Source organism: Lissotriton helveticus, chromosome 11 (assembly GCF_964261635.1).
Source record: "Lissotriton helveticus chromosome 11, aLisHel1.1, whole genome shotgun sequence".
NCBI classification, from domain to species: Eukaryota; Metazoa; Chordata; class Amphibia; order Caudata; family Salamandridae; genus Lissotriton; species Lissotriton helveticus.
Window position 1 is genome coordinate 887,156,807 of NC_136072.1, and position 26,212 is coordinate 887,183,018.

General features: G+C 44.5%; 1 protein-coding gene across 2 annotated transcripts in view; it reads left to right on the forward strand.

The window, feature by feature from the left end:
• KSR2 (kinase suppressor of ras 2) overlaps nucleotides 1–26,212 on the forward strand; it is a 1,667,828-nt gene that overhangs the window by 629,928 nt on the left and 1,011,688 nt on the right. The window contains exon 5 of one of the 2 annotated variants that reach the window (XM_078667119.1): nucleotides 5,546–5,638. The exons of the other annotated variant lie outside the window; for it this stretch is intronic. Coding sequence (XP_078523245.1) covers nucleotides 5,546–5,638 — 93 coding nt within the window. The remainder of the gene's footprint in view (nucleotides 1–5,545; nucleotides 5,639–26,212) is intronic. 2 annotated transcript variants of the gene reach the window in all.

A 26,212-nucleotide genomic window follows, 5' to 3' on the forward strand; every position in this document is an offset into this window, starting at 1 on the left:
CAGTCGCAGGCACCTCTTGGCAGGTCAGAACTTTCAGCAAGGAAGTTCAGGGGATCTGGTGGTGAAGTTTTTGTATCCCTGAGACTTCAAAACAGGAGGCAAGCTCTACTTCATGCCCTTGGAGATCTTCCTCAAGCAGGAGACACAGCACATAGCAAAGTCTTTATCCTCTCCTTGGCAGAAACAGCTACTTCTCTTTTAGTTCTCCCAGCTCTTCTCCTTGACAGAGGTTCATCTTGAATTCTAGAAGTAATCTAAAAGTCTGGGGTCTGGGCCCCACTTTTTAAAGCACAAATTCCTTTGTTCTCTAGTGGCAGTCAAATCCAGTTCTGTCCTCTCTGGTGCAGCTTCCCGGCAGGAGGTGGAGACAGCATTGCCCTAGGCAGACCAGGCCATCAGGTGTGAAATAAATCACCTCCCCCTACTCTGAATGCAGCCCAGGTCTGTTCAGCCCAGCCCTGACTCACCCTGGAAAGGCAGGGCACACCTCACCCCCGCAAGTGGCTGTCTGAACAGAAAGCACATCCCCAACTCCTTTCACTCCAAAGCCAGACTGTCCATACACACATCTAGCAGAGGCACACTGGATGGTTAAGGAAGAAAATATCCACTTTCTAAAAGTGGTATTTTCAAACCAAGCATATTAAAATCATCCTAACTAAAAGATGCATCTTTATATTCTGAGGTTGACATACCAAACTCCACTTTCCCATCTTGTTCCAATGGGCAGTTATACTTATAAGATGTTATAAGTAAACTACCCTTTCTATCCTATGGGACAGATAGCCTTTCAATAGTGAAAACCGAAATTGGCAGTATTTCACTATCAGGACATGCCACATATATCAGAGCATACCCTACCTTTCACATACATTTCACCCAGCCCACAGGGGTGCCTTGGGCCTACCTTAGGGGGTGACTCACATGTAAGACAAGGGAAGGTTACGGTCTGGCAAGTGGGTACACTTGCCAGTTCGACATGGCAGTAATAGACTGCACACATACACTGCAATGGCAGGCCTGACCCTTTTGCAAGGCTGCTTGTGTGGGTGGCTCAATCAGGGCTGCAAGCACACTAGCAGCATTTGGCGCACAGGCCCTGGGCATACACAGTGCACTTTACTAGGGCCTTAACAGTAAACCAAACAGCCAATTATGGAAACACTAATCCATGACAACAATTTACAGAGGTAGCACTTGCACTTTATGCCCAAAGTATCTAGACCAGCAAACATAATGTACAACACACAGTAATAACACAGGAGTCAAGGCAAAAATACAGGGGAAATCCACGCCAAGGCTGCCAGGTCTAACACTACCTCTTTCCTGACACACTGATATGATATATTGATATTTGCTGTTGGACACTAGAATCCTTACTGTGACTGGGACCTCTGGAAGCTTTATGGGTAGCTCTAGGCCCGTTTGTTTGTTAGTATGTATTCAGATGGGGCAACAGATGCTTCAAGGGTGAAAGTATGGGGTAGGAGAAGTTGGGGGATGGGTTGTTTTGGCTGTTTTGTTCGTTCTTTTAGGTTTGACCACCTACATCACTGACATGTTCCTCACACTCAGTGTGGTCACTTTGGTATGCCGCCTTTGGTTTTCTACCTGTGGTTGAATCCCACTGGACCTCCTCCCCCAGTGAGGCCATGTGGGGGCTGACATGCTTCTTGTTTTCCTCCTGTTGATTCCAGTTAAGGTCTTATCTTGGAACACTAATGGTCCGCTAGATAGCTTTAAGCGATCGGCCATTCTCAGATACGTGAAGACATTTCAGCCAGCATTGCTTATGCTTCAAGAAACCCACCTGTTGGCCTTGCACTGTCCTTTTCTAGGTTGCTTCGGCTATGAGTGTTCTATGCTGGGTTTTCCCAGAGATCCCTACAACCTACTTACTACACAGATTGTTCCCATTGGTGGTTTCTGCCTCCCATGAAGATCCCTAGGGGTGGTATGTGGGAATTGAGGGTCCACTGGAGCTCATTACAATTTCTTGTCAGTCTATGTTCCTCAGCAGCAACTTTAGTTCACGCTGCAGACAGTACAGGCTCTTTTGTTGACCCTTTCTCAAGGTGTCACACTGATAGGGGATGACTTTAATTCCATTCCTGACCCCATACATGACACCTCCGACTCTCCCCAAATGGGGTGTCAAGCACACTCCTGGCAGCTCTCCTTTTGGGCGGACTTGATTAGGCTTTGTGACACATGAAAAACATGGCACCTTCACGTATATGCATACTGGAAACGGACGTCCACCAGCTCATGGAAATTGTAATCTTTCCCCAAGGCATATCGCATCATGCCTCCTCCCTCTTAGGATAGGGTCCCCCTTGGCAACCCTGCAACCCATGCGGTGCATTAACATCTAGTATTCCACTGACCAAGACTGCTCCAACTATGTAGAAACAGAGATCTGCTTGCATTTTCAGGTGAACCAGAGCACAATGGCCTCAGCTGGGACTCTCTGGGCAGCCAACAAGCCTACTCTTAGGGAGCTGATTAAGGGGTATGTCCTGGGTAAAGAGGCACACCAACTCTCACAGTTGATTGCTTTGGAGGCCCATATCCTCTCTTTGAAGCTGGAGGTGTGTTGACGGCTCTCGGCTGCCCTGGACCGCAAATTGACTCTGGCAAGGTCTAGCCTAAGACATTTTTCCCTGGAACAGGCCACATAGTGTTGTAGGACAGTGACACAGCATTGTATACAAGCAGGGGGATAAGTCCAGGATGCTCCTCGACTGCCTAGCAACTAGGGATACTGCCTCTAGAGTGGTGCCCTCGATTCATGATGCAGAGGGTTGCCTCGGTGAACAGGCTCCAGAAGTAGCGCAGGTCTTTGCAGACTACTATCATGCACTATACGCATGGAGACACCCAGGCCTCTGCCATAAGTTGTGCACCTCCCCGTCCCTGGCTAAGGATCTTGATCAACCATTTGCAGTTGAGGAGATCGGGAAGGCGCTGTCTGCCATAATCCGGGGGAAAACCCCAGGTCCTGATGGATATCCGATTAAGTTTCTCAAGCAATTTCAACCTCTCCTCCTCCGCACCTCCTAGTGCTATACACCAAAGCGTGGCAGCTGCGGCATATTTCTCCCGGAGTTGGGCACAGCAACTATTGTTGTGATCTCTAAACCTTGTCAGCCACTGAATAGATGTTCCTCATACAGGCCTATCTCTCCTATCAATGCTGATGTTAAGGTGTTCGCAAAAGTCTTGCCTAATCGTCTCAGCAGTACTCTACTCTACTTGGTTCATCCAGGTCAGTGTTGATTTTTGCCAAACAGAGCACTTGACACTGTAAGCAAAGGGTCCAGATGGCCCTCTCTCAGCTCACCACCTCCAAGGTCCTACAGCACTGCTCCTAATATATTTCAAGCAACCCTTCAATACTCTTGCCTGGTCCTTCTTAGAGGTAGTGCTGCGGAGGGCAGGAATGGGACGTCACTTATGTTGACTCGGTCTTCTCTTTTATGCCACCCCAACCGCCCAGGTTCAGGTTAACAGAACCCTCTAACTGCCCTTCTCAATTCATAGAGGCATGCACAAAGGCTTTCTCCTCTCCCTCCTTTTATTTGCCTTAGTAATAGAGCCCTTTGTGCACCTCTTTCGATGCAATTCTATGGTGAAGGGTTGGTCCTGGGATGGGGCTATGCTGAGGACATCTCAGTGTTCCTGGGGAACCCACAGTTCTCAGGTCCATGCTCTCTGGAAATCCCTTGATTGTACTGAGAGGCCTTCGAACAGCAGGTCAATGAATTTAAATCCTTACTAGTACCTATTGGTGAGGACAAGAGTAGCCTGGCGAGCTACTATCCTGATGCACCATCAGTCTTTTAAATATTTAGGCCTCTATGTTTACCACCTCACAGATTTTGTCATACCGTTCATACAAATTACATAAGTCTGTGTATCCTGACAACATAACCATCAGAATATGGGCTCCACACATATCACCAGAGTATGTTTGCCTAATTCCTAGCTAGCTCACAGTGCCCCTTCTGAGCCCCTAACCTACCAGGGTACCAAATGGTATCTGCAATCTCAGAACATGACCACTCTAATTCCCTATGAAAATCATGGAAACAGATATCCTTTTTTTGTTACTCAGGCAGGCCCAATGGAGACACAAGAAAGATACAAATTGACGTTTCATAGATTTATTGAAGTATTTGTATTTGTATGTACAAATCGTAAACTACAATTATTAGTAGGATGAAACATAGCATTGCTGCCAGCTTTAAAAGAATGATGAAAAATATAAACAGTTTAACCATTATGACATTACTGTTTGATTACATGATTATATAATTACATTCATACTTATTCTCCTGCCTAAATTCTACCTACACCAGTGAGAGCATAGTGGTAGTATCCTCTGCCAAATCTCTTGGGACAACCCAACCAACTATACCTGCGTATGATTTAATGTACTTTATTTACATTTATAAAGCACTAATCACCAAAGGTTCCTAAGCGCTGATGTGCCCAGTTGCAGAAACTAGCCGTCACTGCTTTAGTGATGGCAAAGATTGACTATTGCAATGGACTATACCTCAATGTCCATCAATCAGTCATAAAAAGGCTGCAGGTACTGCAAAATTCATATGCCCAGATCTTTTTTATAAATTCCCAAATACCAGTCTATCACTAGGATTTGAAAGATCTGCACTGGTGTCCAGTTAGTCAGGGGATTATTTTAATGCACTTTGCATCACATTCAAAGCACTGCATGACCAAGGGCAAGACTTTCTGAAAAAATTTTAAACTGGTACTGGTCGGGTAGGTCCTTTCGGTCAGCCATGGCCATTTGGCGACAGTGTCCAACGCATGTCCTGGGGAGGCAGGGGTTTTGTGTTGGGAGCTTCCAAGGCTTGGAATGCGCTTCGTATATATATATCAAAACCATTCCAAACCTATTGCCCTTCAAAAAGTCTTTGAAAACTTGGCTGTTCTCAATACAATATCAGTTCACATGGATGGGCTAACACTCGGCCATTTCTCAGCTAGTGCCAAGATGCCCTATGGGTAATTGAGCGCTTATAAAAAATAATAGCATAACATAACGTATCGGGAAGCCAATCTGGTGTATAGTAGGATTTTGTCCTTTGCTAGATGAAAGTTATATTTAGCAGGGCTGCATCTTAGTCACAGTGTACAACTTTCCAGGACAATCCAAGCAAAAGAAGTGTGTCTCTACAAAAATGTGGCACAGAGGCTGTATATGTAATATTCGCGCTGTTCCAGTTACACTGTGTCAAATCTGTAGATTTGATGTGGTTGTTTGTCTTGAGACTCAGGGCTGTCTCCAGCCAGGCAACCAAATAAAAGGGCTTTGTGTTCAATGTACCTAGCCTTGGACAGAGTGTATTAATGACATGATAATGTGCCTACTAATAAATGTGATGCATGCAGAACAATTTCTAAGTAATGCATTTGTGTGCAAAGCATGTAAAAAGTCACCATTAGAAAAAGTTGTCAAGTTTAAACGTGTAGTTTAAAATGGAGACTTATGCGCAGGCCCTGTTGAATCTTACAGCAATCTGACCTGGAGCCTTAACTTGACCACACTGCTTACCAGGATGAACAGAGATTCGCAGCGGTGCGGTCATCAGCCCTTGAAACCCCTGGGGTGAGTGGCCTCTTTAAAAATGATAATGTTGCTGTGCTTTTCACATATTTTTCCAAACTTTCCCCACCCTATCCCTAGGAGGTGGTTCCAGGCACAGGCTTTGAAGTTTGCCACCTGTCTTTGGGCCCACTTGTGGCCTTTGTTAATGGGTGTCACTTAAGCACCCAGAGGAAACAGAACCCAAACCACAAATAGGCGTCCCTTTAAAGGACGGTTTCCCTCACCCAGCAGGGGTGGCATGCTTCATCGTTGGGGAACATCCTCACACCATGAAACCTAGTCATGGTGCAGGCTTCGACTCACTCACTGAGAGGGAGGAGCCCAGGGATGTTTTAGTTGCTAGGAAGTTATTTACTAATTGCTGAATCAATATGAGCTGAAAGGTGTGGTGGGTGAGGGAAACTGTCCTTTAAAGGGATGCCCTTTTGTAGTTTTGGTGCTTACCTCTTTATCCAGACCCGAGGGCTCTTGTGTGTTTGATTAATTGAGAAAGGGGAGTATACACTCGCTTGTCTCTAAACGTCCTCTAGTCCCCATTTTGTGTTTTCCTCCAACGGTTGACACTTCCCATATGATGCAGGAATGGGTATGGTGGACCTCAATGGCTATTACTAAGCTGTGCAACTGGTTACTATTCATGACTGGTTCAACTGGCTGGGATGACCCGATGTATCAGGTAGAATTGACCTTGCTGTGCCTGGATGGGCTGCTGGGTTTGCTTTACTGGACCCCGATCCTCCAGGTCCTCCCTGACTGCACATGTGCGAATCTACTGTGCTGGAGGATGGCACTTTGATTTATTGGCTAGGAGCGCAGACACACCGGGCTGACCCCACTGGGTCAGGGGACATGGTTACATCACACCGCAGGGCTGCAAGAGTTTTTGATGTGGGACAAAATAGGCATCACTCACCTTGGAGATGTATGGTGTGGTGATGGCATGCAGACGTTCCAGGAAATGCAGGAGCAGTACCAGCTCTCCCGCACACAATCTACCAATTCTTGCAGTTGTGTCATGCGTTGTTAGCTATTCGCCCTGGTACAAAATGTCCAGAATTCAACCCCCTTGAGGCCAAACTCTTGAAGGAGAGGCTGGGTAATGGAGCCATTTCCCGGCTTTATCAATCACTCATTATTAATGCTCCAGACTTCTTCCTTGGGTTGTGCGGGTGGTGTGAGGAGCGAGCTCTAGGATGATGACAGGCATGAGGTCAGATTGGCCATCAGAGAAATAGCTTTCTCCATGTACCTCTCAATGTATCAACTTAACTCTTTGCTACGTGTGTACATGATTCCCCAGTGAATTCACAGAGCTGTCAGGGTCTTCCCAGCCTGATGCACCTATGAGCCTTAGAAGAGGCCGATTTTTTCCTCATGGTCTGGGCATGTTCAAGACTCGTCCCTTCTAGGAGGAGATTGAGGGGAGCTCTATGCGATTCTTGGCCGCCAGATTGACCTTACACCCAGTGTTGCTCTGTTGGGGTCATTGGAGGAGGGGGAGGGACGAAGGAAAGAGCACTCTTTTATATGTGTGACAACACTGGTGGCCAAAATAAATATTGCTCGTAAGTGGAAATCTCAGGAGCCCCATCCGTAGTCGAGTAGAGGAGGGGGGTAGACTGGTGTGCCCAGCAAGAATGACCTATATATGAGGTGAAGGGTATGCCCACAAAATGAGAAGATCTGGGGCAGGTGGTGGGATTTTCATGGACTGGGTGTGGAGATTAGTGGTTGTTCTTACGCACTGTAACTACTGTGTCGACATGTGGATGATGGTCATGTTGTACATTGTTGTTGTTAATATCAATAAAAATTGACTATATAAAAACAGATAAACCCCTCTCGTTCGAAAACGCCAGCATCCCGGAGGAAAACATGGCGGCCGCCGGTTAAGCGGTCGCAGTGCTCCGTGACCGGCTCCTCGGGAAAAGCGCTGCGAATTCAAGAATATGTAAGAAAACTTTTTACACGATGCACCTAGAAACAAGGTGAGCGTTGGCGGCATTTACCCTGTGCCTTTCTGGACTTGTTGGAGTTTTCTTTTTGGATTCGGGAAATAGCTGGGTTTTTTTTGCCCCTCGGCGATGCAGAGGAGCCGCCCTGCTTCTGACCTAACCGCTCATGCAGTCCGCTCTCTTTGTTTCTTCGGAGCTGCAGCGGTGATCGAGGGCGCTCTAGACAGCAGGGCAGAGCGGACTGGCTTCCTAGCCTCTCCTGTCAGGTACAGTGGGCTCGGTGGGCTCGATTTGCATAAACAAAGCGGAGGGGGGTTTCAGCCGTTCCTTCTTTGCCACCCCCCGCAGTTAGAGCAGAGCGAGCCGATATTTTGCTGCTGGGGAGACGCCGCTCTCAGAAAAATTACCTCTACTACTCCCATAGTTAAAGTTAAAAGCGGGGGCCTGCACAGCTTTTATATTCGTAGGTTCCCTAACTCTGAGCATCAAAGTCCTTACAGCCTACACGTTCTTACCCAGGGGTCGGGGCCAGAAGGTAGCAAATCACCGCAATTACCTCTCTGGGCAGCCGCGCTGGAGCTGAGGAGAGGGAGACTTTTGAGGGGCCTGGGGCTTCCCTATCAGGCTGTCTCTTCACCCACTATATCTCGAGCTCCCTTAGAGGATTCAATACCCCAGGAAAGACTGGACAATACAGAAATAGATAAAGAAGAAACTGCAGATTTTCTGAAGAAAGCTCTGCCTGCTGCCTCCTCAGGTCAGGAAAGGGTAAAGCGGTTAATACCCCCCCCCCGAATCTGTAGGAAGGGTGCCATCTTCCCGTAGTAAGACTCACGCCAAAAGCTACGGCAAAAGAGGACGGAAGAAGCAAGCTCAGGTGCAAGAGCGAAAGGGTGTCACTCCAGATCTGGATAGCAGAGGGTCGGATCAATTTACAGCAGTGGAAGGAAAAAAATCATCCTCCTACCTTAACACAGAGATCAAAGTTAGAGGTACTAAGCATACCGCCAAATCTAAATCCAAAGTTAAAACTAAAATACAGCTATCAGAGATAGAGAAAGGCTCTAAAATCACGCCATCTCTACGATCCTATTTCAAGGCCATCCCCCAAATATTACACTATCCGAAATAGAACTGGAGCCCTCTCCTCTAACAGAAGACTGCAAAATGCCCTCCTCTCTTCCTGAAATAGAGCCAGAGCATGAAGCCATTGAAGAGGGGGTCATTGAACACGAAGATTCCATGTGCGATTCAGGAGGTGGGGGAAAAAATCAACCTCTTCAACCTTCCCAGCCAAGTAAAGAAAAGGAGATTATTTCACAAGTTTTTTCCGGCCAGTCGGTCTCAGAGCGGGTGGCTTTACTGAACACAGCTCCAGGAGTCTCTGTCTCAGATCTCCAGGTTCTCACTACAATTCCTCTCAGTGGATCTGGTGAAATAGCAATGGCCTCTGGGGGAGATCTTATTGATCAGACTGAAAGCCCGGCTGTATCTTATATGGATCAAACTTTAACAATACCTAATGACGGCATTACTTCAGTTTCTATTCTAAACATGCTCTCAGCCCTCACGATGGAAATAAGGAAGGGGTTCGCGGAGTCATCAGCCAACCAAGCAGAGATAAGAAGCTATTGCGAATCCCTGGATAACAAAATTGATGGGCTTACAATTAGAACCGGAGTTCTTGAAGAGACAACATCGTCACTATCGGTTCATTTAGACCAGGCAAAATTGGACATTCAGAGGGAGGAACAAGCACTCTCCGATAGAATGGAGTCTTTAGAAAACAACGCGAGGAGGGGGAACCTTCGCATTTTGAATGTACCAGAGGACTCTGAGGGGTCTGACATAAAGCAATACACAGCATTATTGCTCAAAGAATCCTTGAACTTAGACTATACATTGGAGGAGCTGGTTACTGATATCCAGAGAGTACACAGAGATCCCTTTAAACGTAATGCTCAGAGAGTTAAACCGCGTAAGATCTTGGTTAACTTTCACACATACGTACTAAAGGAGAAAATCCTGAACTTAGCACTTAAGCAGAAATCCTTGCCTGGTAAGGGGTTTTCTTTCACAATAAGATCAGATCTCTCAAGAATCACTTTGGAGAAACAGTGGGAGTTTGGGAGGCGCCTTGAGGCCTTTAGAGCATTGGGAGCTACAGCTCAACTTGTATTCCCGGCGGCAATGAAAATTATGTACAACAATAAGTTGACTAATATTAGATCAGTTCAGGCTGCAGATGATCTTTTGATGCAGATGGGAAGTAAAAGTAAAACTTAACCATTAGCTGAATAATGTAATTATAAGGAGTCTTTAACTTTTATGATCTCCGATTCTGATCTATGGTCTCTAACTAGAAAAAATGGATAGAAGGAGGGGAAAGCGAAAAAAAAAAAATATAGGAGTAAATAAATAAATAAATACGAAAAAGGCAAAAGGGCAAAAAAAAAGGAAAAACAGATAAATATAACTTAGACAAGTAATTAAAAAAAAAAAAACCCAAAAGGAAGGAAAGGAAAAAAAAGGTAGAAAGGGGACTGACATGATTAGCTATTAATTGCTATTGTCTTGCTTGTTTTTTTTTATTTTTATTTTTACTTTTTTTTCTTACACTTTGAGGATTGGCGTTCTTCCCGGGAGCTCGCGGAGGGGCGCTATCAACCGGACATTGTTCCGGTTAGATATCGCAAGGGTTTTCCAAGGGTGGGGAGGAGGGATAGGGCGGGGCACGTGCTAGGGAAGGTGTTGGGGGGTGGAAAATTCAGTAAAAAGTCCTCATTAAGCCAAGTCATGTTGAAATCTTATGGAAAGTTTTCTTGTAAAGTGGGGTTCCATTACCAGGATATGATTGTATCTCTGTTATTTATAAACAGTTATGACAAAGTTGGTTAATATAAAATACTTCTCCTGGAATATCAATGGCCTGCGCACTAAACCTAGGGCAAATAAAATCTTACAATACCTGCAGGATATTGATGCGCAGGTTATTATACTCCAGGAGACGCATCTCACATATTCAGAAATGGCTGATTTGACCAAGAAAAACAGATGGATTGATTTTACAGTTTCTACCACTCAGACGTCAAATACAAGAGGTGTCTCCATAATCTTTAAAAAAGGGGCCAAAGCCAGATTAATATCTCAACAGGTGGACCCAGGTGGCAGATGGGCCATCGCATCTGTGGTGATCGCGGGATCACAAATTACAATTTTGGGCTATTACGGACCGAATCAGGATGATCCATCTACACTCGAGGCCATGTTTTCACAGTTGTTGTCTTTCCCTGAACCGACTATCATAGCGGGCGATTTCAATGTGGTACTGGACCCGATCTTGGATAAATCCCCCAATAGCAGATCCTTAGTTTTGTCAAAATCCAGGGTTTTACTACAATCATTAATGAAAACATATGGATACCTGGATATATGGAGAGAGAAGTCTGGGAATCAGCAAGGGGTGTCTTTTCGGAATTATAAGTATAAACACCAGTCAAGGATCGACTTTATTTTAATTAGTCGGAGGTTGGTCGAGTATGTTAGATCCATTGTATATCTCCCAATACATCTCTCAGATCACTCTGCAGTGGTAATGGATCTAACACAAGGAAAGGAGGGAACGCTGCAAAGATGGTCCTTCGATCGCTCACTTTTCTCTTCATCTGAAGATACTGTACATCTCAAGTTTGAAGCACATAATTTTTTTTTGGATAACAATAACTCTGCATCCACTAGGATCATCTGGGACTCATTTAAAGCTTTTTTGAGGGGGGTTATAACAAAAACGGTCTCATATAAAAGGAAGCAGTACAGGGAGCAAATCACTTCAATTGAAGAAAGCATAGTTACCCTTCAAAATCTCCTGGATACTAGTAGAGGGGCAGATGAATCCATCATCGATACACAAAGAAAGGAAATGGCATCTCTGAAGACTAATCTTAGAACAGTATTAGATCTTAGACTGCAGAAGAGATGGCAGGCAAGTAAACTGGCTCATTTTGAATACAGTGAAGGGGCAGGCAAAATGCTTGCCTGGAAAACCACAACAGAACAGACTCGGAACAATGTAGCTAACATTATTGTGGGGAACAAATCTCTAACATCAGATGCTGAAATAAGGAAGGCCTTTAAAGATTTCTTTGAAACCATTTATAGGGAAGAAATTGCAACTCGCCCCGAGGAGGTCACGGATTGGTTATCGCAAATAGATCTACCTAGATTAACGAACCAACAATCTTCTTTACTGGAAAGCGTTATAACTGAAGAAGAAGTAAGGATCGCTATAACCAGAAGTAAGAAAGGTAAAGCTGCAGGGCCTGACGGTCTTCCTGCCGAAATATATAAAATCTTAGAAGGAGAGACAGTTCCCTTTCTTACCAAGATGTTCAATCAAATCCTCCTGGAAGGTTACTCCCCGCCGGCATCATGGGACAATGCATCAATCACGCTTATCTTGAAACCCGGAAAACCTAAAGACGCTTGCGAATCATATAGGCCAATTTCAATTTTAAACGTGGACTACAAGATCTTTACCACAGTACTGGCCTCTAGACTGGCCAAGGTATCTCCATCTGTATTACATTCAGATCAAAAGGGATTTGTAAAAGGCCGTCATTTGTATGAACTGACGTATGAGCTAATAGGGGCAATTGATACAGCGGTTTCACAGAACCTGCCCCTGTCTGTTCTCGCGCTGGACGCGACCAAGGCCTTTGACAGGGTTAATTGGGTTTACCTGTCGGGGGCCTTGACTAAATTCGGCGTGGGTGAGGCTTTTCGTCGGACAGTTGGTCTGCTGTATCGAAATCCGAGGGCAAGCCTTTTGATCAACGGAGAGCTGTCGGATCCCTTTGATATAACTAGAGGGACACGGCAGGGCTGCCCGCTCTCCCCACTCTTGTTTGACTTTTATATTGAGCCTCTTGCACAACAACTTAGGAGAGAGAATTCCATCAGATCCTTTTGTTATAATGGGTGGGAGAGAAAGGTGGCTCTATATGCCGATGACTTGCTTATCTTTACACCAGATGTCACTACAGCCCTCCCGGTAATATTCGAAATTGCTCACCATTTTGGTCAGATATCGGGGTACCAGATCAACACTGCCAAGACTGAGATGTTGGTTTGGAACGATGATGTGAGGGCTTTGGAAGTGCAACCGGGCCAATCAATGCGCTATCTGGGTTTAAATATTGTAAAAGACCTTAATAAACTCACTATGGTAAACTTTACAGCAGTTGCCAAAGATTGTAAAAAATTAATGCAATCGTGGTCCCATCTGCAATTATCCCTGATTGGGAGAGTTAATTTGATTAAAATGTCCATCTTGCCCAAAATCTCATTTCTGTTTAACACCATTCCTCTTTATTTTGAACAGACACACATATCTAAACTACAATCAGAAATTATCTCGTTTATCTGGAACAAAAAACTTCCAAGAATTGCATGGAAAAAACTTAGAAGGCGATGGGACAAGGGGGGATTGGCTGCCCCAGACTTAAAACTATAAGCTTGGGCATTTCAGCTGTCGCACACCCGAATACTATTAAAAGAACCAATAGACCATGGGGTGGGCCTGATGTTTTCAGCTATGTTGGAGGGGGAAGGCCTTAGTCAGTCGGGGTACCTATTTAAATTTGGCAATCCAAAATTTTTCTAAAAGATTAAACTGAAGATCCTATCTGGATTAGCGAAGATGTGGAATGAGTTAAACAACTTCATAAAACAAGGGTATTTTTGTGAAAAGACACCGCTCTGGGGGCTACCTGAAAGTCCGGCCTGGTTAGAAGACACGCTAGCCATACCTTTGAAAGAGGCTGGCCTTAAAGTTTGGGGAGATCTCTTCCATGAGGGAGATCTACTCTCGTGGGAGTATCTACAGAACAGGACAGGGTCAACAATATCGAGGTTCAAATATCTACAAATGACTAGTTGGACACAGTCCTACAACTCTAAACCCTTAAAAAGAAATAGATTCTCTCTTGGAGGGTATAGTCAAATAATAACGAATTTGGTGAATACTGGTCCCATAAAAAAGGAGGTCTCCAAATGGTATAATTTCCTGCTTGAGGAATCGGACGGCAAATTTATACTACCAGTTCATCTGTGGGGAACCTTGATTGTGGGACAGGATCCACTAAACCTTTGGTCATCCTCTTTTGACCTCCTAAAAAGTTTTGTAAAACCTTCATGGCTCCGTAGGAATCACTTATTTACCCTACATAGAGCATATTTCTCTCCCCAGAGATTATCTAAGTTCTCTTTAGGCAACCCAGTGGCATGCCCTAGGTGTGGTTTTCAGGCAGCACCTGACACTCACATGTTTTTTGAATGCCCTCGTCTCGCTACATTCTGGGAAGCAATAGAGAAAACCCTTACAACATCATTGGGTTTCCCAGTTACCATAGATTTGTCAGCAGTAATTTTTGGAATCCTGACAGGTGCACAATGAGCAGCAAGAAGTCTTGCATTCTACACTATTCTCTTGGCAAGGAGAGAGATTTGCAGAAGGTGGAAGGACCCTCTACCCCCTTCACATGGGGACTGGCTGGCATCTATTCTACAGACGGCCAGAATGGACCTAGGTAGATTGGGAAATAAGAATAAAAGAGCTTTCTGGCATTTGCTGGTTTGGGCACAATAAAGATCCGGGTTTTTTTTTTTTTTTTCCCCCCCGGGTCCAATGATTACACTACTATGGTGCCCATGATTCAGCCTTTGATCCTGTAGATAACTGGTCAAGCCCGGTATAGGACGAGCTGAGGGTTTTCCTAGTGGCAGCCAAATACGAGACTCAGCCATCAACAGCTGTGGGATTTTGGCCATTCCCCTTCTTGGTATGATCCCATCCAGTAGTATACTGAGACAGCAGTTCTTGGGCTTGTTTCTAGATGGCTTTCTTCTACCATGGTGGATATGAGGACAAAAAAAAAAAAAAAAAACCCCTCTCGTTCTTATCATCGATCAACAGCACCAACAGCTGCTCAACATTGGATGTTTCTTGGTCTGGTCCAGACTACATGGTACAGGAGGGGCTTTCTCATCTTCACGTGCGGTGTAAATCACACCAACTTCCAATTACTCCTTTCTGCTCTAACATTTCTTAGAGCAAAACAATGAGCTATTCTTCGAACTTGTGATGTTTATTTTGCTCCTTCATTGAGAAGGAACATGTGAACTCACATCAACATTTTGTTGAACAGTGAAATGGCTATTTAGCAAATGAGGCCTACTCACAGTAATACCAACATTAAGAATGCACATTTGGTTAATGTGAATATCCCATAGGTTAATGTTTACATTTAGATTATGTGAAGTGTCACTTCTTCATATGTGTTTATGTACACATTAACACGTGCATTAACATATGATTAGTAAGGATTATAAGACATTAAAATTCTGCCTCTACACTTTGAACTGTATGAAAAAATGTGCACCAATCGTCAAGTAACATTGGATTGTGGAGAATAACTAAACTCTTTTGGACATTTTTTTTCTCCGACTACGCCAACCCCGATGGTTGATAGATAGCCAGACCTGTACGCCTGCTACTGGTAGTTCTGTGCCAATGATAGTTGTAGCAGTTCAGCTGCAGATGCCATGGCAATCTGCTTTGCGTGACCAGTTTCATTATACTGGGAACGTTATAGCTGAATCTTGCTTCAACAGGCTCCATCAGTGTCTCTGTCAATAAGTCTTCAGATTTTACTGTAATCTCCACCTTTACTCACTCAATCACCTGCCTTTCTCAGTTTCTCTCACCTCTAATTACATTTTTTCTCTTTCTTGCCTGAATCTCACCCTTTCTCTGATGTTGATCTCTTACTGTTTGCCTCTTCTCGTCCCTAAAGTACTGTTTCCGTCCTAGTTTTCATCCTCCTTGTCTGTTTTTCATCCGTTGAAAATAAAATAAAATCATAGCCTTAGTATAACTGTAAAAGTGGCAACCATGTTCGTGCTCATTGTTAAGTGAACGGTATCAAGTTGTGCCAATATCTGATGTGTAAAGCCCCACTGTCATGTCTGCCATCATCTGACATCGTAGACTTTGAAATTCATGAATAGCTTGCTCAGCTATGACAGTGCACATTTCTGTATCAGTTAGAAGGCTGAATGTGTACTATCCCACAATTTCAGTTTTTGCACCTACATAGCTCTTTTGGTTCTGTTTTGCCACATGATCTCCTTTGGAGCTATATATATGAAAACATACATAGTTGTGCTCTCTAGGATGAAGCGATCTATACTATATTTAGAAATTCAGAAAAAGTAACTGTTGGACCTGTCAGCCTTAGGGTGGTCTTCCCCTACCTTTTTGCCCTTTTGCCTCCCATTTTTACCTTACCTTTTGTTGGACTTAGGACTCTGGGCGCCTCACCACTGCTAAACAGTGCTGAGGTGCAGGTGCTCTTCCCTAAAACCTTGTGAGGCTGGCATATCTGCCACAAGCCACTGCTACCGCAGTAAGGCTTAATCCTCCATAGGCTAACATTGGGAACCTCCCCTTATGGGATAACTTCTGACAGGGACCTAATAAGCCTGTCATGTTTGGTCTTGTTCGACTTGGGGCGGGAAACCCTTTCCAATGATATATAGGGTTTGGGCATTACTACGCTAGGGATCCCACTTTTATAAAGGGGACCTTTTCCTGCCTACACTTAGATTAGGCTCTGCAGACTACCCCTCCCCTCTGCATACTGATAGCCTGCCTGGGTTGGGAGGTGGGAGTGGTGATTCACACCTTCTTCCCTGGGATGAGCTGTGATGGGCTGCCCACTTTAGCCTTAACGGCCTGTCTCTCGTCAATGTGACAGCTAGGTCAGGAAAGGCAGGGAACATACCAGAACTCCCTGGACTCTTCCAGAAGCCCCTGCCCCGAGACCCTTCCAGAGACTTCCACCACTTTCTAGCCCCTGGACTGTAGAATATATAAGGGAGGGTCCTGGCCTCACATTCTTGTTACACTGCTGGACCTGGAAGAATCCCTGCTGGAGTGAGGACTGCTGTGCAAGAGGATTGTCACTGGGAAGGAGGCTGACTGCTCCAAGGAACTGCTGCCCCACAACCTGCTGAGCTGCCCTACTGTCTGCTGATCCTGCCCTGCATGGGAGACTGCAACATCACCACCAGAGTGTCTCCACAATGTCCCAAAGGAACTACTTTTCTTTGAACCACATTTTAAAGAGTCTTCAACCATTTAAAGATTGACTTTTTGGGACTGCACCCTTTTTAAGCTAAAGGAAACTACCTGTCCTTGGACCACAGCGTTTTAAAGACTGCCCTTTGGAACAGCAACAACACTCTCAAGATTTGCCCTGCAACACTGTGCCTGCCCTCAGCACTGCTTGCCCCGTGATCCTCCCGAGGGCTCTGTGATTGCCTCTGCTTCTGGCGCAAGCCGACTGAAACTGGCCCTGAGGTCACTGCGACTGGGACCGGAGTGCGCTGTGTAGCGCAGAGAAGTGAAGCGCTGTGTGGCAGGAGGCTCCGTTGTTGCCCCAGACTTGGAGGCACTGTTAAGCGCTGTGCTAAAGGAGCGCTGTGTGGCTGTGAGCCCCACCCGTGCAGCGCCTGCTGAGCCCGAGGCCCCAGGGGGAGAGGAGCCTCGCACCCGCGCCCGCAACCACCACCCCAGGTAACGCCTCAGTGCAACCAGGCCCCTGCGAGGGGGCGGGGTGCGGGTTGGCCGGGTACCTGGAGTGTGAGCTTTATGCTTGGCTGGGAACTGTCCTTCACTGACCGGCCTACGGGGGCATAATTACTTGGTAATTGACACTGGGGCATTTTTTAGCATTACCAGCAGTGCCTGGGCAGCCGCGCTTCCTACGCGGGGAGCATCAGTTCTATGAAAGGTACACTTATTACGCTACAAGGGAACTTTGGCCTAAGAACCTTCCCACAGTGAATTTTGACCATAAGAACCCACCTCAAGTAAACTTTTGCCATCCAAGGACACTGTGAGAAAGACATTACCAGCAGGAGCCCTTGGCACACCTGAGCTTTTGGTGATTTGATCAGGCCTGGGAATTGGATTCATTCTTATTGGTTATTGATCTTGCTTGGAAACTGGAATCCTTTTTATTATTGATCAGGCCTGGGAACTGGATTCATTTTTATTGAATATTGATCTAGCTTGGAAACTGGACTCCTTTTTATTATTGATCTTGCCTGGAGCTGGATTTACCTGCTTTTGGTTCTCACATAATTTTTAGATAAAGAAATTCATATTCTTATACAAAACTGGTGTGGTGTTCCTTTTGTGAGTGTTTTTACTGTGCCATCGCCGTTATGTGTTGCACAAATACTTTACACATTACCTCTGAAGTTACGCCTTTGCTACTCTGCGCCAAGCTACCAGGTCGGAAGCGGTGGCCCTACTTGGACTAGGGTGCATACCCCTGCCAACTAGAGACCCCGGTTCTAACAGTAACAAAGCTACTAAGGACAAAGAATGGAACAGTCACTAACACAACTTTCAGTCAGTCAGTCAAAAAACACTTTATTCGATTAATTAAAATCATAAAAGCAGATAGAACAATTCATTCCTCCATATACATACAGTCATAAGTGCAAGTTGTCGTTGATAAAAACTCTTACAACATTTCCATAATTAACAAATACACAATATTAAAAACATAACAAATTCAAATATAATCAAATCAAATTCAGTCAGGGCAATTATGACTAACTGACCTTTTAGCATTATTCCGTACAGCAGCTAGCAGGAAACTGGCAACACCAAAAATTACACGGGTACTACTTAATAATTGCAAATAGGTCAGTGCGGGTCTAACTTGACAAACCCAGCCTCTCTTAGTAGCGGTTTTAAAAATGTTTTCCTAATTTCTGCATAATGCTCACAGAACATGATAAAGTGCAACGTGTCTTGACTAGAAAATTGGTCACAACTACAGGGTAATGAGGTTTCCGTTTTCCCCCAAACTGGAAAATAACCCAGCGACAAATGAATCAAGTTGAACCTAAATCTAATTAAAAGATGACGATGAAAAGGGAATGTGACAATTCTTAAGTGTGGCTCTAGTGACATTGATGTCAATAAGACATAGTTCGCTCTGACACATGGTTTCATCAATTCACGTTCCTCATGGTCCACTAACACAACTTAAACCTAAAGACTCCGTACAAACCAAAGAAATGCACAACATGTTAAAGTGAAAAGTCCAACTCTGTGCAAATAATCAAGGCATATCATACCGAGAATCAACAGCAAGAGCCAGTCTAAAACACACCAACCCCAACCTTAAAGAAACGTACAAACAACTAAACATTTTATTTATTTATTAATATTGTTTTAATATTTGTAATATTCACTTTCAAATAAAAAATAAACGCAAAATTCTCCAAGACTGAACAGTGAACAATATTCAGATATATACTAACACATAAATAATAAACCAAATTACTTTTCATACCGAAACAAAAGATAAAAAATGCATTTTAAAATAGATACAGCATAAAAACATAATTTATAATAAATACCATGTCATAGAACACAATCCTGTAATACATCCCATCCTTTAAATATTAAAAAAAGTTACTTATAGTATTGTATAGGAAGAGATAAAACTACGTGATAATCCAACATGCAAAAGTAATTCATAAGTAAAAATTAAAAAATCCCCATGAAAGCGAAAACATATCAGAGAATAAAATAAAAATCGAAATAATTAATAACAATCCATGGAAACCATCCAAAATATGAAACATTGAAATAGCAAAAAATGCTTCAGGAAACTGAATAAGGAAATAAAAAATAACATTGATTAAAAAACAAAAAAAAGTAATCAAGATAATTTTTTTTAATAAATGGCATCTCTGATGACCCAGATGAAAAATGTGTAAAAGAAACACATAAACCCCATAAATATTCCAATGCAATGTACAATTTAAAAGAAAAACACATATAAGCGGTATATAGGAGGTATCTTAGAAACACACTAAATCTCTAACTATGATGATACAATGAAGTCATCAGTTATGTCATGAGTGATGTCACTGACCATGTCATGAGTGATGTAATATGTGACGTCATCAGCAGTGCATTGCGGGCATTTCAATGGTTTTGTATGAGTGAAATGTCCAGCTAACTATAACATGTGTGAAACCTATGGTTTTTTTCAGTGAATTTCTAAGGTTTTTGAAATGCTAGTTCCTAACTATAATGTGGCTGAAACCTATGTTTTTTTTCAGTGGATTTCAAAGGTTTTGTAAATGATAATTTTTAAATGTATTAATTGTTATATTTTTATACTGATTTACTACATTGTTTTAAAGTATTTCTTTTTAGATATTTTATTTTTTAAATTACATTCCATATTTTTAACATAAATTGAAAAAAAATGTTTTTAAAAATATTGAAATTGTAATTTTTTTATTTTATATATTTTTTTATTTATATATATTTTATATAGGAGGCAATGATATCCTATGGAAGGAAATTCAAGTTACTGGTAAGTACGGTTAAAATTACTTTTCAGGATCAGCACTGGGCTGAAAGATGCAGCACTGAGGCCTCTCCTGATAACAGGTGAGTAAATCGGAATTCGTAGTTCGGATGATTTTAGAGGAATATTTGTACGTTTCAAAAGTAGACACTTAGAAAGTTTTCTGGTGAAAACCACACAATAGATTCCTATGGACGGAAATACAAGTTACTGGTAAGTACACTTAGATTTACTTTTCAGGGTCCGTACTGGGCTCAAAGATGCAGCACTGACGTCTCTCATGATAACAGGTGAGGAAATAGGAATTCGTAGTTTGGCTGATTTTAGAGGGATATTTTGCTCAATAGTGAAGGAGGGGGGGCGGGGGTTGAGGGGACATGTGTGCAAACACGCCCTGTGGCACGTTTTAAGCTGGGGAATTAATTCCTCTTCAATCCTGAGGTCCACTGTGGGCCAACTAGCCCACCAGGTACCTCCAGTATGTGCCGGGGAGCTGTGTTGCAGAGAGGTGTTCAGAGGCCATGCCCCCTTTTTACAACACTCTGCAAAGCAGCTCCCTGGCGCATAATGGAGGTACCTGTTGGGCTAGTTGGCCCCTAGGGGACCTCTGGATTGAAGAGGAATTAATTCCCCAACTTAAAACGCGCCGCAGGGCATGTTTGCTCACATATCACCTCAAGCCCTGCCCCCTACCTTCACCACTGTGCAAACGTGCCCCGTAGCGCGTTCTAAGTTGGGGGATTAAGTCCCCTTGCATACTGGGGGTCCCTGGTGGCCAACTAGCCCACCAAGAACCTCCAGTATGCGCCAGGTGGCTGCGTTGCAGAGACGTATAAAAAGGGGCGTGGCCTCATTACACCTCTCTGCAACGCAGCCCCCTGGCGCGTTTCCAGAGGGGGAACTAAATCCCCTTGAATAATGGGGGTCCCTGGGGGCCAACTAGCCCACCAAGAACCTCCAGTATGCGCCAGGGGGCTGCATTGCAGAGAGGTGTAAAAAGTGGTGTGGCATCATTACACCTCTCTGCAACGCAGCCCCCTGGTGCGTTTCCAGAGTGGGAACTAAATCCCCTTGAATACTGGGGGTCCCTGGGGGCCAACTAGCCCACCAGGAACCTCCAGTATGCGCCAGGGGGCTGCGTGGCAGAGAGGTGTAAAAAGGGGCGTGGCCTCATTACACCTCTCTGCAACACAGCCCCCTGGTGCGTTTCCAGAGGGGGAACTAAATCCCCTTGAATACTGGGGGTCCCTGGGGGCCACGTAGCCCACCAGGAACCTCCAGTATGCCCCAGGGGACTGCGTGGCAGAGAGGTGTAAAAAGGGGCGTGGCCTCATTACACCTCTCTGCAACACAGCCCCCTGGCGCGTTTCCAGAGGGGGAACTAAATCTCCTTGAATACTGGAGGTCCCTGGGGGCCAACTAGCCCACCATGAACCTCCAGTATGCGCCAGGGGGCTGCGTTGCAGAGAGGTGTAATGAGCCGACGCCCCTTTTTGCACCTCTCTGCAACTCAGCCCCCTGGCGCATACTGGAGGTTCCTGGTGGGCTGCTTGGCCCCCAGGGACCCCCAGTATTCAAGGGGGATTACTTCCCCTCTGCAAACGCACCAGGGGGCACGTTTGCAGAGTGGTGCAGGGAGGGGGTGTGGCCTCCTCCCCGATCCCGTTTTTTTGTTTTTAAGAAGGGGGGCTGTGTAGCCCCCCTTCTTTTTCTTTTTTTTGGGCCCTGGGAACCCCATCCCCCAGGGCCTGACCCCCAAAAGTTATTATTTTTGTTTAACGGGCCCCCCCTCCAGTGGCTAATCAAGGCCCCGGGGACCCCATCCCCTGGGGCATGCCACATTCTTTGTTTATTTTTAAGAAGGGGGGGCTGCATAGCCCCCTCCTCAGGCCACATAAGGCCCCGGGGACCCCATCCCCCGGGGCCAGCCTACATCCTTTTTTTTAAAAAAAATAATATTTTTTATTATTTGGGAGGGGGGCCACATGGCCCCCCTCCCGTGCCACTTTTGGCCCCGGGGACCCCATCCCCCGGGGCCTGGCCCTCTCCGTTGGGGACCGTGGGGGGGTCCCCAAGCCCCCGACGGTCCCTAACGGCTCCCCGCTTCCTGCGGGAGCCGGCATTGCTTTTCTGCTTGGGGAGCAGCTAACATGCTGCTCCCCATGCAGAAAAGCAATCGGCTTTGGTTTTTGAAAGAGAGTCCTGCTCTCTCTTTCAAAAACCAAAGCACTTTGCTTTGGTAGGGCGGGAGCCTCGCGGCTCCTGCCCTACAATAGCACACAGCAGTGTCTTCGGGGTGGGTACCCCGGGACACTGCAGGAGCTGGCCCTGGGGGGTGGTGGTACCCAGGGCCATCACAGGCTCCAGGAGGGGGGCCGTTTGGCCCCCCTCCCATCATTTGTAAAGCCCCAGGGGGCGGTGGTCCCCAGGACTGGGGGTCCTTCATGGACCCCCCATTTTAAATATGTAGTGCCCCGGGAGGTGGCGGTCCCCGGGGTGTGTGTGGGGGGTTTGAGCCCCCACACAGGTTTTTTTAAAATGTTATTTTAAAAAGAAGCCCCAAGGGGTGGTGGTCCCCGGGGCTGCGGGGGGGGTCATGAGTTCTCCACATACCTCATACTAAAACCCCGGTGGTGGCGGTCCCCGGGGCTTGGGGGCCTTAGAAGCCCCCCATCATCATACAGTTAAGCCCCGGGGTTTGGCGGTCCATGGGGCTGCGGGGGGCCGTGTTCCCCCCACTATAATACGTACTTTGCTTGGGGGTGGCGGTCCCCGGGGCAGTGTGGGGGGGATTGCCCCCCCACACTTTATTTGTATAAAGCCCCCAGGATTTGCCCCCCCTGGGGCTAATTTACATTAAAGCGCGGGAGCCGCGCTTCCGTTTTTTTTTTTATCGGCAGGGTACGCGTACCCTACGCGTATCCCACGATTTACAAAAAAACCCACATTTTTTTGGGCCTTGGGGATCCTTGTGGGACCCCTTAAGCAGGCCTAGGGGGTCAGGGTGTTTCTTCCCTGCCCCCTTTTCGCGTTTTTCGCATTTCTTTTTCTGTTTTCTTGTACCTCCGTTCTACCGAGGCACAAGATGACTGCCAACACTTTCTGGTTTGGAGTGTTGACAGCCAATTAGCATAAAGCTTGTGCTCTGGAAGGTACGCGTACCGTACGCATACCGTACTTCGTCTATAGATATATCCATAATTTCATACTTCACGCCATTAGCAGCCACCCACGTAGTTTGATAAATAGCATTCCGTATGGGGAACTCCTGCTAATAAAATGAAATAACACCATGGATCATGACTTTCAGAGAGTGGCCCAGGATAGTCTGACTAGATTCAGCTATCGGGCTATGATAAACAAACACTGCAAAAAGTATATAGAAAGGCCAAAACAACATCTAGATTGGAACTACTGAGAGATAAACCCAGGGTAATCAAAGAGACAGGCAAATTCAGTTTGGTAACCACTTTCTCAGAAGATGCTAACCAGCTAAGGAATATTATCCGCAAGCATTGGTACACGTTGAAAACTCATGCGGTCATAGGTCAAGATATACCTCCAAGGCCTATGATAACCTCCAGGAAGTCAAGGTCTCTGAGGGATAACTTGGTTAGCAGTCATTACCCTAAGGAAAGTGCAGGCACCATCAGGCAGGATTTACATGGCTTCTTTTCATGTGGGGAGTGTAGGGCCTTTTCATACACAGTGCCAGGACTAAGAAAACCAAATTGATTAGCAAATTCCTTACATGTAGTACACCATAAACGGTCTATTGTTTAGTTTGCCCATGTGGGTTTAAGTACATTGGGAGTACCATTCATCCCATGAAAATTCTCATATTAAAACACAGGAGGGCAATCGTAAAGAAGGACACATCGTATCTGGTTACAAGACACTTTAGTACACACCATAACAGCAACAGAGACCTTCTGACCTACTTCTCTCTAGACAATGTAATGATTAATCCGAGAGGAGGAGACAGAATTTTAAGATTAAGATTAAGAAGGTAAGAATCACGATATATCATCGATTTACAGACCAAACTTCGAAAGGGATGAATAGTAACAAAGAGTTATCAGTTCTCTTAGGGGAAGGTTGCTAGATCGTTGGTATTTACCCAATAGAGTCCATGTCTCAAACTGATTTTCTCTACCATATATAATTGATTATTGCCTATCCTTTTATGTCCTAATCTTCTTCTTTTCCCTTTCCCTCACGTTTTACTGTCACTCTCGTGAATTTATATTATGATATGAAAGAAGCTTATTTTGTGCAAAGGGTTTTTCCGCAGACACTGACTATCATGTGTAATCAGCATGGGTAGGTAAGAAACAGAAGTTTTTTAGATGGTGTTTGAGGTAGAGTAGCTCATCCAGGGCAAAATTATGGTGGTTGCATTATAAGTATGAGATTAGTATGACATTGGTTATGGCACTGCGCTTTTGTATCAAGTATGATAAATTGTGCAATAATGAGGCGTAGTTGTCGAATAGAAAAATGTCTCCTCCAGGTTGAAAAGGCCCATATAGGGCTAAATCATGTAAACCGTCTATTGCCAATGTTATATATGTATATATATATATATATATATATATATTACAGAGTGGTGACAGTGTAGCTATAGTTAAGGTGACGAGAGATAGGAGTTTCTCAACTTTTTTCCGTTAATACCCTAGCGCCCGTTTGACAAATATGTGCGAAACTTTGTAGACCTGCTGCCCTGATTTCATTTTGGGAGGACTGAAAGTCTGTCATTGTTTGGCCCAGGGAGTGTAAAGAAAAAAGGGGGTATCTAAAAAGGGATGAAATCTCATGCATTTTCCATAGGTCCAACAAGCCAAACAAAACCTTCTTCCTTATATACTCCGGTGCAACAAAATAGAAAAGTGACCTAGCTGTGATCTACACAAACTACTATATGAAGGACATGATGATTGACCATTAGGAAAAGAAAATCTTAATTTTTATGATATCAATGATTGAGTTGTATTTACTTTGGACTTCATATGTAGTAACATCCTACTAAAAGTAGCAAGGAAGCCCAAAAAATAAACTAGACTGCATATGTACATTTTCAGAATTACTACATGAACACCTAAAAGAGACATGATGCTGTAAACCAATAAACAAATACATAACAAGTACAGCAGATAGAAAGAAAGAAACCACATCAAATTCGGTTGCCACTCTTTAGTTAGAGTAAGTATTCCGAAAGATAGGAATTTCTCAGATATTAGCTCCCTAAGAACTTTACACCCATTTGACTAATTAAAACTTTCCAAGCATTTTCTACATTTTGAGGTAATGCATATTTTTGTGGTGAATCAGTGCATAAATAAAACGGGGTCCCAAAATGTGTGTTTCCACAATTAGATTTTCCATAGACTATTGTATTTGACGTAGCTCGAAAATGGCTCAATGGATTTACATGAAATTTGGCAGGATTATACATTATGGTGCAGAGATTATGTTTTTGGTACTGCAGTTAAGTAGGGTAAGCATTATTTAAGTTATAAGGCATTTAAATTTAGTGATATCTGTCACCATGGTACCTTCACAGAATTTCACAAAATTATGTGAAACTATTGCAGTACATGGTCATAAACTTAATGTATAAAAAAATATAAATAAATCCCCCTGCCTGGTGATAGTTAGGACCGACTACTTACATATGTCTAAAGCACTAGTACTGAACAAAGCCAAAGTGTAATAAAAACAATATGGCTGCCATTTCCTTCTAAAAACAGTCATTACCCAAATATATGCTGGCTTGTCATCGCCATGTACCATGGTATACTACAAAGTTCTCACAGTACATCATGGCCCAAAATATAACTAAGGCCTAGCTGTATTATTGGATTTTGTCACCCTTGTGTCACGCCTGGTGTCATATGGGCAATGCAATATTTAAGTCAGATTTACAAGGGAACACAAGGCCACCATGCGTGGCCCTGCATAGATTTGTAAAACTATAGCAATGCAGGGCCACACAATTTACTGTTTTTTTCGTTACTCTGCACACCATAATCTACATTGCTGCTAAATTTCACATACAGCTGTGAGCCACACCATTATAGCCATTCCACTCCATGCTATTCCACTCTATGCCACTCCTCTCAATGCCTCGCCAATCTATGTTATTCCACTCT